At 37.8% G+C, this 15,380-nt stretch overlaps 1 protein-coding gene across 1 annotated transcript; it reads left to right on the forward strand.

Moving 5' to 3' along the window:
* Positions 1–1,730: 1,730 nt before the first annotated feature.
* Positions 1,731–14,469, forward strand: LOC121328298 (coiled-coil domain-containing protein 3-like). Its single transcript, XM_041272905.1, has 3 exons — positions 1,731–2,461; positions 10,595–10,769; positions 13,218–14,469. The coding sequence occupies exons 1-3, from the start codon at positions 2,103–2,105 to the stop codon at positions 13,494–13,496; spliced, it is 813 nt and encodes a 270-aa protein (XP_041128839.1). The 5' UTR covers positions 1,731–2,102; the 3' UTR covers positions 13,497–14,469.
* Positions 14,470–15,380: the final 911 nt, after the last annotated feature.

A 15,380-nucleotide genomic window follows, 5' to 3' on the forward strand; every position in this document is an offset into this window, starting at 1 on the left:
ATTAAAGTCACTTTCAACCCGAGAGTTGCTGACTTGCAGACTCGTAGGAGGATGTCAGTACCAGAGCAAGCGCTCGTCGTTCCTAAATCGATTTTAAAGAAAAGGAGTTCTGTGTGCTTTGGCATGGAACGAGTTAACCGGCGGGTTGGGTTCAAACCCGGCGCACATACAAAAGGCGAAGATTGTGAGGAAACGGGAACTGTGCGGTCTTCTGTTTTCTCCAGCACAGATGTGATTTACCAGGAAGCTGGCTGGACCTACAGAGGTTCAAGAAGAAAAAGCGAATTATGCTTGCCGAGTAGTGACGAGTTCGTCAGGGCTCTGTTCGAAATGAAAAATGAAATTCTTTCAGATCCGTATTCACCTTTGTGAATTCCCTGCAATATAGTTTGTACACTGCTGCTGTAAATATTTACGATGTATAATTACTGTAGTTTTAGAAAAATAATGTTTTTCCAAAGACAATCCTGTTGTGTTGAATTAAGTCTGTTTCTTTGCATGAAGCCTGCTTTAGTGGCGAAAGGTTTATTACTTTTTGAGTGATGTGCTGTATAGCCTACACATGTGTTTTACTTCTTGTTTGTTGACATTAACGTGCAATACTGTAAATAAAACCAAATAACCTAATCTCATATCCGGCAGTCTTTTCCTTGTTCTTTAAACCGGATGCAATTGTTGAATATTCTATTTAGTTACGGCTTCAACACTCACGGGTCACCTAGTTTTAAGTAAGCGCATCCTTCTTAGTACTGTAATTATGTACTGCAGGTGTCAGTCTTGAAAACATCTGGTCACCGTGTCCGACAGTATAATAACGATTTTGAAAATTCAGCATACAGTATAATTAACTGGCCCAACTGTAAGAATTGTGCGCTAATGAATTGCCATACCAATAGTCACAATTGAATGAACGGTTCTCAAGATATTTCTAAAAATGTAAGTGTGATACATAACGGCCTCATCGTAGTGGTAAAAGACATGCAAGCCTACTTGCACGTTACACTTAGTTTGGGAAAATGTAACAAGACAAAGGTATTGAATGGTGCGCAATGCTTTACAAAAATAAAATTAAATATAATTAAATGTAATTAAATGTAGCCTGCTACAGCTTTCTTGTACTTGCACACGATGCACAGTAAGAATGTCCATACCCTTATGTAGTTCACATTTCTACATTAACATGTAATAAAATCAAGAAATATATTGAATGAAACATACACTCCACACTGTAACCAAGACCTCATAAACGCTTAAGGGTATTACGATTACATCGTACATTACTTGCCTTTATTAATCTATTGTAAAATATACAGTAGCCAGTTTACCCAATTGTTTACTGCAATCAGCATATACAGTGTTTGCCTAGTAATCTAACCTACAGTTGCTCTGTTTGGTTTTAATCTAAATGTAGCCTTATGCACTAGCCTACACTCTGTTTTATCAGAAAACAGACCAAGTGCTCAGTGTGGTTTAGAGTTTATTTACGTACGTCTGCTTATATGTCGCTACTGAAAGAAGAAAAACATTATCTAAAGTAAATGCAGTTTGTATTTGAGGGATGTCCTGAAATATTTTTAGTGTATTTTTTTTTTCCACTGTCCGATGGAGAACACAGTCTCCCTGTATTCACATGATTGCAGCTTTAAGAACGAGCCCAGCAGGCTGTTGAGAAGGACGATCCTATCCTAAATGATCCTCTGCGGCGGCATGTTTGGAAGAGTGACAGAACATTTAAACAATTCAGCGCCGCGCTGCGCTGCAGTGAAAGACCGCACGATCTCCTCTTACCAAATTGGTAAATGTAGGCAGATGGAGATCTGTGAAAAAGGGTGGGCACCGGTTTACAGGACAACATCTTTACAGTAGTATCACTTTGTATAGCTTATGTTGTAGCTTAACAACTGATTGAGTGACTTTAAACGTACTGTTGTTTTTTTTTTTGTTGTTTTTTTTTTTTTGCGTTGAGTCTCACAACGTTTTGCAGGCTATATCCTACAAAGTCTTACATAGTAGACATACTTTTGAGTGTACTGATTTGGGAGACAGAAGTCGCTTATTTTCTCACATTACCAAAGTTTCCAACTGGGATTGTTTTCCTCAACATGGGTCCCTTTTTTGCATTGATAATATCACTGAGCTGTTTGGGTAAGTTGTTGGGGTGTCAACTTCCCCAAGACTGGAGACCCCAGACCGAGTCGTGCAGGGCTGAGCTAGCAGAGATCATTGTTTTTGCTAAAGTGCTGGCTCTCCACAAGGATTCTTACAGCGTTTACAACTATCTGCCCTGGCAATATAACACGGACCTCTTTTATTCGGCGGAGATTGAGATGCTGTGCGACCAGGCGTGGGGCAGCATGCTGGAAGTGCCAGCCGGGTCCCGGTTCAATGTCACAGGGCTTGGGTACTTTCCATGCTACTCTTACAGCGTTGTGGAGAACAATGCATATTACTTCTTCTTAAGGTAGGAATATCAAAATACGGTGTGTGTGTGTGATTAATATAATATGTATTTCACTTCTACTGTATTTGACCAAGAATGTATCTTGTTATATTTAGTTTGTTATTTTGTTTCACAGGTTGATATGAATCCTGGAAGTGTAATCTAATGAAACTCCAGATTTGCTGAGCTGTCCAGTTTGTTTATAGTAGCTGTAACAGTGGTAAAGGTCGTTTCAGCTACAGCTACACTGTGCAAAAATACCTTCAGTACGGCCTGCTGAGTACAGAGACACAAGATGTCTCCTGCATGGCGACCTTCTTGACATGTACCTGTATTAAAAGGCAATGCGCAATTAATCAACGAAAGACGTGTTTTGACTGAAATCGAAGTCAACAGCACATTCAGATAAGCATAGTGCAGTCCATCTGAGGCATGCTGTATGATTTAGGCTTTACACCTTGACTTATTGGCGACACCAATCACATAATATAAGAGAAACAGAGTTTGATTACGAATAGTAATTCTGGACAGTATAGTAAAGAATACGAGTTAGTCTATAGACTAATAGACAATACAGTAGGTCACCAGTCTAGACAAAAAATGAGAAAAAGTTGGAAATGCATAGCGATACCTGCGAAGTATATATTTTTTTAAAAGCCTGAAAGGTGAATTCGTTTTTCATGTTTTTCCCCTAGTGGACTACAGTAAGAAACAGCGCTACTATTTCTATAAATATATAGAAATCTAGCAGACCTCGATTTGTCTAAGTAGTGTGGTTTCCCGGTCCTCATAGTGCACATGAATGTGAATCCGCTGATTCCATCCCTTCACAGCCGAATTGGAATTAGTCACACATCTTGGATTTATGAAGGTAACTGGGTGCCGTGTAAGCATTTAAATGGAGCTGTTTGCACCGTTTTCTCAAATAAGCTGCAGCCTCCTAGGACCAAACAATAATCTGATTACCAGGGTCCGGGTTGCCTCTGGTATTATACAGATTTAAACCTAAAATGATGATGATGATGATGATGATGATGATGATGATGATGATGAAGATGATGACAGAATTACTTGGCACGTGTTTGGAATGTGTAAAACATATAGAAAAGAAAAAAGTAATAAAGCAACACTGAAATTGGAGACTGTATAAAAAAAAAACACTCCTTTTTATGAATGAGGTTTGTTTCTATGTATATGTTTAATTTAATCAACATTTAACACTAAGTAAAAACATTCCCTTAAATTAAAAAAAATACTCACAACTTTAATTTTCATGTTTGCAAATAGTGGAATTTGGCAAGAGATTGTGTTTTTTACTTCTGTAGCTAGTAATTGTGTATGTCATTTCCCACTGGCATTATCTGAAGAATAAACCTCACTGATTATGTGATGAGGAAGACCCCCACAATCGGTGACAAACTGGGAATAAGAGAAATATAAAGCAGCTGTGATTGAGGCTGGAAATGTCATCAGGCACAGGGATACACTGCACTAATCTGCCATTAATATTATATATATATATGATATATATATATATATATCATATATATATATATATAAACACACACTAGTGGCATGTATGGGTATACCCATAACATTGTATTGGGATATCAAAAGTAATCAGGTGTATTTATAAAATAGATAATAGATCTATAGATAATATATATATATATATGATAGTATATATATATTATATTATATATCATATATATATATATTTAATTTTCCGGTAAAGGTTTTACGCGTAAAGAAACGTTAGTAGGATCAAAGGTCCTGGACCGTATTATTTATGTAAACATTTGAAAGTGAACCTAAACCTTCTCTTCCCCTTTTATGACATCCTATATCGTTGTCATGTGTACCACTTGCATTCACACGTAGTACATGTGTGACGTAAGTGGCTGCTTGATCAAGAGTGACGTATTCTCAATGATTTTTTTTCTCTAAATCAAATGGTTCATGTCTTTTTAAAAACAACTATGATTGAAACAATAACGCTGTTAAGAATTGGTAGAGGCTACAGACAGTAGTGTATCTTCTACTGTTTAGCTTAATAAAACAGTTACTGAGGTATACAATGTACAGTATAGTATAGTGAGGTACACCATGTACAGCATAGTATAGTGAGGTACACCATGTACAGTATAGTATAGTGAGGTATACCATGTACAGTATAGTATATGTATGGTAATAACTGCTGATTTCCTACCCTGTTTTTAAATTAATGAGATCTTACACAGTGGTAATGTAGTTGCTGGTATCTTTGCTGTTTCTATTGAAAGGGAAACATACATTGGTAGAGGTTAATTCCTGTCTGTGTCACACAACTGGCGTCACTAATCCTTAGGCAATAACTCAAATTCTCAGGTATCAAGGGCACTTTTCCCTGGCCAGCAAGGTAGTCCCCATAGAAAGCTTTTACTGTGTAGGATAAGTAATCCAGTCCTAATTATGCTGGGGGAACAATATAAAAAAAACTCCAGTATTAGTCTATGATCAGACTCTATGCACTGAAGGTGGTAACCAATACCGTGCTCCAGAGCTCTGTGATAATTACAGTTTAGCCAGCAATGAGTTGATCACATGGTTCAAAGACACTGTTTCGACCATGAATTTATTATAAATAAATAAATAAATAAATAAATAAATCAAAACAAAACAAAACAAAACAAAACAAAACAAAACAAAAACTCTACCAAGGAGCGCTAACTAAATTATAAACCACAACACTTCACAACACACCCAATATACAGTGTACAATTCTGCCCACAAGGACTATACACTGGCTTCACACAGAGGCTGACATTTAACCTTGCTTTTACACCTCCCTGCTTAACCACAGGCATGGGTCCTTTATTCCGTTAGAGCCAGGTGTTTCCCATCCTGGTTCTAATTCTAACCCCAAAGCATTCTGGGACATGTAGCCCTTTATCCTCCAGGACTACATTTTCATTGTTTACTCCCCCTACTCTGCCACAATATACAGGGTGATTAGAAAGGAAATCAATGATGTGGTGTGTTTATGTGGTCAACTTACGTTCTAATCACCCTGTATATTTGTTCCTTCAAAGACAGGTTAAACTGAAGAAAAAGCAATATGTTTCAGTCAAGCTAATGTAATTGCAGTTAACTGTAGCTCAAGGACAGTGAAGACACAGGGGTGGAAGCTGTTGCTATGGTGCTTCCCTTTAAAATCAATATACAGCCTGCTTCTGTTTTACAGCATCAGGTATTTCAACCGGCTTACGAGTCTTCTATCATGCAGTTATGCATATGTAACTATCTGTCTTAAAATTAACAGGATATGCAAGAATGCTGTATAAGTGACCCCTACAGAGCACAGAAAAACAAACTGGGGAATTCTGCTTGGTTGTTGTTGTGGCTTTTTGTTCTTGCTGATAATATAAAATCATTGTCTCCTATTTATGAAGTACCCGAGTTATTTTATGGGTTTTTTTTGTTGTTGTTTTGTTGTTTGTTTTGTTTTTTTAATGTGCGATTGAGTTTAAATAATGCTAACAATTTGGATTACAGTAAATAACCATTCTTAGATCTTACAGTACAGTACCACCCTTTTTGATGGGCAATCCTCCATTCTGTACCCTCATCCTGTAGTTATTCCATTCCAAGACAACTACGTTTGCGGTTAGCATGATGTGTATACTTGCAATTTCTGCTGCAACATCTGCACTATTCTGTCCCTCATGGTTTTCATTCCGTTAAGAGTTTTGTACTTTTTTCATCAGGTCACCAGTGAAAACAATGTTTTTTTTTGTTTTTGTTTTTTTTTTAAACCATTCAACACTAAGTACCTTGAGAAAAAAATCCTAATGAAATAATACAATGGTATAGAGGGGTACACCTGAGATTAGCCTAAATTAAACCAATTTCAGATGAACACATGAACCATCTAATTCCACTCTCATTGACTTTGTGAGTGTGATACGGCTGACTCCATCCTGCCCATTGTAGTCATCCCTCTGACTCACTTACTTAAGCAGGAAGAGATTCCCCTGTTGATACATGACTCGACCCACTAACATACCAACATCCATGTGTTCACGTGTCAGAGTTCATATTTGTCAAGCTTGTACTGCTAAACCGAGCAAACCTGGCAGCTGGTTCCTGTTAGGGAGGAGGAGTATATTATTCTTTTTTTTTCTTTAAAATTCTCCTTATTGTGCAAAAGGGGCATGTGGAATGGAAACACCAGCCTTCCAGTGCAGCAATTTTAAGTAAAGCAATATGTCCTTATATAAACAGAGCCCCAAGCAAAAATAATCCTCCCGTGAAGGAGGCAGACATTGATTTGAGCAAACCCTTTCCACCTGAAGAGCAACTTCTGATGACCAAAATCTACAGACACAACATCTAATCGGTCTACGTCTGTTGGTCCACAAACAGTTCCCTGCTCCTCAGCTGTAAATAGATGTTACTTCTAAGGGTGATCAGGTTTGTTGGGGGATAAACTTTGAGGGAGCTTGTTTGGTAAATTGATTCCATTGTGATGTGAAAATGTGACATCCCTGCCCAGCATTCATACTGACGAGGAAGAACTAGATTTCCTGGTCTAAACATTCCTGTATGCTTACTGTATATCTTACTAAAAACTCCACTTGCTGTTCTTCTGATCCTCCCACAATATAGGTGGTTGAAGGAGGTGTAGATTTATTTTGATATAAGCACCCAAAATGTAAAGGGACATCTTCTAAAACTATTCAGCTGATGGATGACTCAGGGTCTCTTTCATATATCCAAGAGTATGTTGCTAAAGAATGTCCAACTGCAAGACTAGAGTGTGTGTAGTTTCTCTCTCTCTCTCTCTCTCTCGCTCTCTCTCTCTCTCACAGGGCAATTTTGTCTAACATTTTTTGGCAACCGAATACAAAACCATGCAAACTAGAGTACTTATGTTGTGCAAATGAAGGAATCGTGTGTTTTGTTAAGAGTTCTTGCAGTATTTGTTTAATGGTGCTCCTGGGTGCACAGGGCTCTTGGGAAACCCTTTCTATTGCCCTTCTGAACTGTTCATTGCAACACTTTAAAAAGACTCCAGTGAAGGCTTCTTATCCAAAAATACCTCCCTATCCCCCTTGTTCTGGAGTCTGTGGTAGGCAGCTGTAATTCTTAAGGGAATTGTCCTGTCGAAAAGATGTTTGCTTGACATCGTATTGAAATACAATTGCTTTGTGTCGTGTGTAGGTTTTGTTTTTTTCGATGCATTGTGAGAGGCTGATTTTTTTGTTGTTTTATTGCTTGAAATACTCAAGAGAGTACACTTGAAGAGCTTATAACACAAACCACAAAAGTAGACAGCAAGATGGCAGGAACAGTATTGTAAAGAACAGGAAGACTTTTGATGGCATTCCAGATGGAAAATCCAGGTTCGATTGCATTCCGTAAAACACTTGTTCAGTACACAACAAGTGGAAGCAGTCCAATGCAGGTGAAATGATATGGATGCCTCCCGGACATGGTACCACCATAGCGCTGGGCCTGCTGGCGGAATTCCTGTGGGGTTAAAGTACTAAATGACATGCTTTAATATAGGCGTGAAGATTTCCATTATTTTAGAGGAACTCAAAAGTACCTGAGGTTAATCTAACCTATAAATATTATAGTAATTCTCTTTCCACACAGTTAAATATCTGCTAGAAAGCAGACTAGACTGGCCCATATTAAAACAACTACAGTACACTACAGCCTCTTTTTGGATGCCATCAGAGGAAATGATGGATGATGACTTCAATGGTATGTATTAAAATTAAGGGAAGTTATGTTGAAATGCAATTCTGTCACATATGCTCTGTTCTGAACTTTTGCAACACTAAGTGTATATTACAGACTTTATTGATCCACTTGGGATTATGTCTGTTAGGTATAGCTGTAAGTCAAGCCTTTAAAGCTCTACAAGGAAATGAATTTCAGATTTGTATACTCCATTCTTTAAGCCTTCATCTGTTAAGGTACAATCAGTTCCATAAGACTTCATCTGCTCAGAAGTGACCGAGAACCACCGAATATATCATAAAGTGACAGGCAGACAAGTACCGTGCAGTATACTGTAATATTGACTGATATAGTCTGTTAAAATAAATAAATAAAATAAACTGTTCCAACAATAATGGAATGCTGCTAAACATTTGTCATCCATAACATAAAATACCCAAGAATAAGATTGTAAGAATACTAAAAATAAACTAGTAAAATTCTATGACAAATGTTTCAAGTCCTTAGCAATGTCTTGATAAGATGAAGTTTATAGAAAACACATTGAAATTCCTCCTCCCCGCAATCCAGGTTTTGTATGACAATCCTAACTGCACGGCTCACTTTCGGATACAATTTTATTATAGGGGGTTAAAAAAAGGGAACATTTACACAGGGTAATTTGGGCTGCCTGCCTAAGCACACAAATGAATGAAAGAGCTGGGTCTCTAACAAGAAGCAGACCAAATAAGCTTTCTGTTTTTCTTTTTCTTTTTTCACAAACCAAATGCATTGCATTAACAACTCTCTCACCTGAAGCTATTGGTGACTGCTGTGGTCTGAGAGGCAGATCAATAATTCTGGGCTGCAGAGCTGGTCAAGATAGATGGTGGTCAGAAAGTAAAATATGCAATGCAGCCTTTCAACTCTGGATTGCATGTTCAATTCCCATATGATGTCCTTTTGCATGGTGAGTGTTTTGTATGGGAAAATCAACAAGTCAGATAAGCAGTCAAGCACATTTTAGGCTTATTGCTACTGTAATCAACCTGAATTTTCATTTATGCCATCATATGATAAAATGCATGCCAAATTGCACAGGGTGCCTGTATTGTAGTATACCGTACTTACATTATAGCATGCTTTTTTATTATTCACCTTTCCATTTTACATGTATATTTGGCTGCTACTTTAGCATTTTGAGCTCTAGGGTTTGTTCCACTGAACAGGTTCCAAAATTCACAGGCTTTACGTTTTCCAAAATAATTCTGTTTGATGGTTTGCTATGATGCCCAAATTAAATATAAACAATTTACTAATTCTTTAATGTTCCAGTAATTTCATTTAAACTCTAATTAAGGAGGCTGTTTTTAATAATAATAAATACTCTTTAGTTTCATAGAGCTCCTTTTATAGTGGACCACCATCACAAAGCACTTTACAAGATAAGAGACTAGGGTGTGCGAACTATGCATTAGTTGCAGAGTCGCTTGCAACCTCTCACCCGAAAGACAGAGTACAAGGAGGTTAAGTGACTTGCTCAGGGTCACACAATGAGTCAGTAGCTGGGATTTGAACCAAGGACCTCCTGGTCACAAGCCACAGCCTCTAGTATATACCTGAAATGCCACATATTTTCCCTCTAAGACTCTGAGACATTTTGATCTATCTCTGCAAAGTGCAATCGGCATAAAAAAGTAAAACAAAAAAATATATTCATTAGGTACAGTATATTATAATTCTTTACATACTATAATGTAAAAAAATGACAATCTTAATTCATGAATAAGAACCAACACACTGCTATTAAGTAATGTCCCAGGCCACACATGAAAGTAATAATTATAGAATATTAGTTCATATAACACGCCAATGTTTTGGGGGTGTATAATGATTTATCATGACAGTTACACTGGCATTCACTTTGTTGTGTCTTAACACTATGTTGCAAGGGCTCCGAGAAGAAATGTCTCTGTCATAGAACAATACAAGCAACCAAACAAAAAACAGCTGCCTGTTGTCACATAGCATCAAACAACCATAAGAGAAATCTTTGCATTGCCAACAGCACGTCATGTGAGAGTGTACAGGGTTCATGGGGTTCAAAGAGGTCTTTGCAAATTAATCTTAAGCATGGTGGATCTAAATACTGTTGTTTAAATCACTGGCGTTTTACATATTTTTACATACAGAACTACACCAAAGATACTCGTATATATTGTTAGATGTTTGATTTTGAGAAGAGTGAGACATAAACATCCCCGTTTTATGAGCCTAAAAAGTGACGGTAGATCCACCACTGTTTAGATCAATTGAATAGACCCCATAATAAAATAAGGATTAAAAATGCAAGACCAAAGTAAATGATATGCATGTAATCTTTCAACACAAGTAGGGTTTTTGCTTTAATTTGAAAAATAATAAAAGTGTCGTACTTCTCTTTAGGATGGATGAGAATTACAACATCGTCCCGCATGGAGTTAACTTCCAGGATCCCATTTTCACAGATACAGCAGAGAATCGACGCATGTTTGCCAGCCTCTTCCAGTTCGCAAACTGTTCCAGTGGAACCCAGATCGAAACCTACACCCCGGACTGGGAGTTCCAGGAGGACAGCAGGGTAAGCCGTTCACAACCAAACCCAGTCACCCAGCGGCAAGCACCAGTGCTGTAGGGTTATAGTTATAGTCCAATCCCTAGCTACCATTACTGTCAAATTCTGTGTACATGTTGTATTTCCAGGCAAGTTGTAAGGTCTTTGAAATAGGCTTAAATACTGCTGCAGCTAATATAACACATTTTTGAGGGTTTTGAGTCAGAATTACAGTTTTTATCCTCAATTATAATCTTTAAACATCCTATTTTGTATATTTTAAAAACTCAAAGAGGAGAGATGTACCAAATGACCACCTTTACAACAGGTTTTAATTTCAGTAAGATGGGGGGGGGGTTGCCAGGCTTTACTTATAAACAGGTAAGGCAGAAGAAGCTAAATATACCTTTGACAGGAACACATATCCACATACCCTGACTCAAAGCTTCAGCAGCTGCATAAACACAAAGACAAGATTCTTGTCTTACATTACTGTATACACACACACACACACACACACACACACACACACACAGTTGGGGGAATGGGGGGTCCTGTTGAATATATTTTTAACAATCTTTATTAAATAATTTATCCACAGTATAGAGCTATCCCAGGGGGCTGCTGTTTATATTCAATTGCTCTTTTCAAGTAGGACCCCCTACTGCTGATGAGCATCAGTTGTGCATGGAGGGGCCTTCACGAACATGTTTTACTGTCTGATACAGTTCCACTCAAGGGGCTGAGATGACCCCACACCTCCAGCTTTCAACAGTAACTCAGGGCTGAGAGCTGGTGGTGGTCCTGCTTGTGTTCATTAGAACAGCTGCTGACTCAGTATGAGGGGGGAATAATCTCTTAGTGATCTCAGTCTGTCTGTTTAATAAAAAATTAAAAAAATGCATGCTTGTCCAGCAATACGGACACCACTGCAGTAGGGTGAATCTTATTGACCTTTGAAGTGGATGCTACCACTCAGTTCAGCTGCTGATGAACAAACAAGAGCTGGTTAACTCATACATATAAATCGACAGCCAGCCCTCATCAAATGCTATATCAAATGCTCTGACTGGTTTTAAAACGCTGTCATATGATTCTGTGTTTTACATATGTAAGGCATGTGCCGCTTTGATGGAGACACTGGAACACATTCAAGGATTCAGGAGCAGATGAAAGTAAAGGCTAATGCTCTGAGGGGGCCCTCAGGGTAAATCAGTGATTCTGTTATTGGGTACCTCCCCATTTTCAAGGATAATTACACATGAAAAATGTCAGAACAAAGCCCTTGACTCTAAATATGAAAAAAAAGAAAGATAAAAGTGAGGGAGGGGGAGCGGGCCTGGAGATGGAGAGATAGCGCCTGTGAGTGATGGGGAGTTTTGCCTCTTGCAAACCTGGCAGCTCTACAAAAACATAATCCACCTCCAAAACCATGGCATCCCGTTCTGCTAAGCTCTGTGCTAGTACCAGAGGCCAGACTGCCAAAATAAAGAAACAACCTTTCAGAGCCAGGCGATCACATTCACACTACGCCCGGGGGCTTGGCTTACTGCCACAATGGTAAAACATGTCAGGAAAGAAACAGGGAAAAATAACCAAACGGCAATCACAGACACAAACAAAAATTCTGAAATTTCTTTTTCTTTTTCTTTTTTAAATTTGAAAAATAATGGACATATACGACATCCATGGTAAAACAGCACATCTTTTATTTGCAAATCATTGTACATCTGGGCTATTGTGCAACTAAATGAATAGTTGCTAGCCAGAGCTAATATGGGTGTACCTACAGTAAAGTGGACCCGTGCTACAATGGCGGAATCAACGTTAGCTGACAAAATGCTCAGTCTCAGAAGCTTACAGTATAAGGCCCACTGTTGGATCGCATGGATGTATTTCTTTAGCTGTATGTTTATTTTTGATGCTGCTCCCACTGACCCAGGAAATATAACCAATATCAGATGAAAAAAAGATAAGTTGCTTCAATTGAAACTCTGGCTTAGCCTGCTCCTTCATTTTGAACCTCTGTAATGTTTGTGGTTTATTACCAGAAACAGACAGCATGAATAATTATACAGGATTTTTTTTTTATGCAACCCCAGGGAAATTGGTTAATTTAAAAATATCCATGAAAGAGTCTGTGCTTAGTTTTTTTCAGATGTGCAGAAGGCTATTATATGCACTACAAGGCCCTTCACCTCCATGAGAGAAAAACTGCAACTCAGCTCCTCATATTCAACCGAAAGGCACACTGACTGTTTTTGATTAAGAAACTGTTTTAGAAAATTGATATACAGTATAAAGTCTGCAAATCATAATAATAAAACAAGCCATGCCAACATTACCTGAAAGGCATACAGACCTAACTCCCCGATCTACACTCATAGCTTATTGACTATAAACTTTCACCGGCATTAGCATTTTACATCCGTGTAAGACATATGTTTTTTTTCCTCTGGTTGTTTCTCCCTGCAGTTGCTATGCTCCACGGTGCAAAAGGCCCTGTTTGAGGAGGAGGAGCGAGTGAAGACGCTCTCACAGAAAGTGCGCTCGCTGGAGAAGGCTAACAACCACCTGAGGGACAAGGTGAGGAAGATGAAGCGCTCCATACGACAGGTCAAGATGGAGAGCAAGCGAGAGACCCTGCTGGCCAAGCAGCGGCGTGAGAAGGAGAAGGTCGTCAAGCAGGACACGAGCAAGGACCAACTCAAGAAGCCTCTCAAGAAAATAATCAGCAACAAACTGAAAAAATGAACACATTTTATAAAAGTGAAGAAAAAGGCGCAAGCCTCTCTGCTGGGTGGCAGGCAAATAATGTAATTCCCAAATGAATTCCCTAAGGAACAGACCCATATTTAACAGGTATATGTACTTTGTATGCATATGAGATAGTAGGCCCTATTATAAATTATAAACTATTTAACTTTAATTGGATTGATGCTTTTTTCTGTTTTTAAAAATGTGTTTCAAGAGGGCAGCAAAACAATTAAATTAACACAAGTGGTGGGAATATCAAATAGAGCCATGTATCACACAGTATATCAGTACAATATCATATTATGATATTGATGATTAAGGTACTTCACTAGGATTTTTGCTGCTCCCAGTGAAAGTCACATTTGAATTTTCCACATTGCATTAAGACACCTTTATTGCTCGAGTTGCACACATTAACATTCCCTCTTAATTAAATTAATTTAAACACAAACAATGTCTTTATGGAAGATGGCCACAGTGAATTGATACGTTGTGAGATTCGCTCTGTGGTATTTCTAAGGCAATAGGAAGGTGATCAACTTTAAACAAGCAACTAAGCAGTACAGCCTAAATGGGTGCTTTTTCAATGGCTACTTTGGCAGTTGTATGCAGTAAAAAAATTTAAGTGCAATTTCTTTCACTTTACATATTTGGGGTGGGTAAAAAAAATCTGAGTATATCTACAGCGATAGAGTAGAAACTAAAGTGCTATATGTGTGTGAACTGTGAGTGCTGAGCACTTGTTAAACCTCCACTCATATCAGTGTTACAGCTAAACAGACTGTATTTTGTGGTTGATAGTCAAACTGCAGGCAGCTCACAGATTATAACTATAATCTCCCACCATCTAAAAATAATAATATTTTGTATTGCAAGCATAGTGTCTAGCACAAGTGTTAGTTTAGAATGTATGTTATTGTTATTCTAATTGTTGTACTCAAATACAAAATAAAATTCTTTTTCATTTTCAGTCTTATTCATTTCTTGAAATGTGTTTTACTGGGTTTTAGTCGTGGTTTATATCCTAGACACCTTACTTGTTAATGCATCAAAACATGTAGACAAGACGCAAATGTAGACAGAAAAATAAGCTTGATTTATATATAACATACATAACATGGCAATGCAATACCAAAAATACAAATAAAAAAAAAAATGAATACAAACAACAGTAATACAAAGTGCACACACATAGGGTCCTCATAATCTTCTTACGTAAACATATTTAGGTCAAATTGATAGACCTGTATGATAACAGTTTGTTGAAGAATAGTGCAAAATTAAGTCAGTTATTGTGATAGACAGAGTGATGAAAATGTAGACAGGCAGGACCATTGCATTAGGGTCCCCATATTTCGAACGACAACATTGAACATATCATGTACTGTTCAAACAAGTATGTTTTGATTCAAAACAGCACTTACAAGACGACGGGGGTTGGGCTGTCTGATATCTCTGGGAAATGAGTTGAAGATCCTGGGGACGTAAAACGGATAGATTCACAATTAAATACAGACGGCCTTATACTGATACCAAAAATAAATATTCCATCAGGACCAATTTCTCGTTTTATCATAGGACAAACCAAATAGATCCCCCAATACCTGCACTTGTTTTGAGTTTTTTTGGGGGATAACACAATTTCCTGAGAATAAAGCAAAAATAACTTATCAAAAGTACACAGACAAGCATTGATAAGCCTTTATAGTGCAGCGTATAATTTATATGGGATAAATATAAACATTATGTAGTATTTTATATTGGATTGAATGGTGCATTTTGTGAGGATAATCACTTTTTTTTTTTCTTCATCAATTTCCAGCTATCATTTTTTAATTTAGTTTTTAATGCATTTTCCCAATATGATTTTGAAGGGCCATC

The sequence above is a fragment of the Polyodon spathula genome, chromosome 16 (genome assembly GCF_017654505.1).
Source record: "Polyodon spathula isolate WHYD16114869_AA chromosome 16, ASM1765450v1, whole genome shotgun sequence".
In the NCBI taxonomy this organism is placed as follows: Eukaryota; Metazoa; Chordata; class Actinopteri; order Acipenseriformes; family Polyodontidae; genus Polyodon; species Polyodon spathula.

Excerpts from the sequence above, each read along its gene's own strand:
- LOC121328298 (XM_041272905.1), top strand. The coding sequence starts at position 2,103 with ATGGGTCCCTTTTTTGCATTGATAATATCACTGAGCTGTTTGGGTAAG. Across the intron at positions 2,462-10,594 it reads GCATATTACTTCTTCTTAAG|GATGGATGAGAATTACAACA; the intron begins GTAGGAATATCA and ends ACTTCTCTTTAG. Across the intron at positions 10,770-13,217 it reads AGTTCCAGGAGGACAGCAGG|TTGCTATGCTCCACGGTGCA; the intron begins GTAAGCCGTTCA and ends TTCTCCCTGCAG.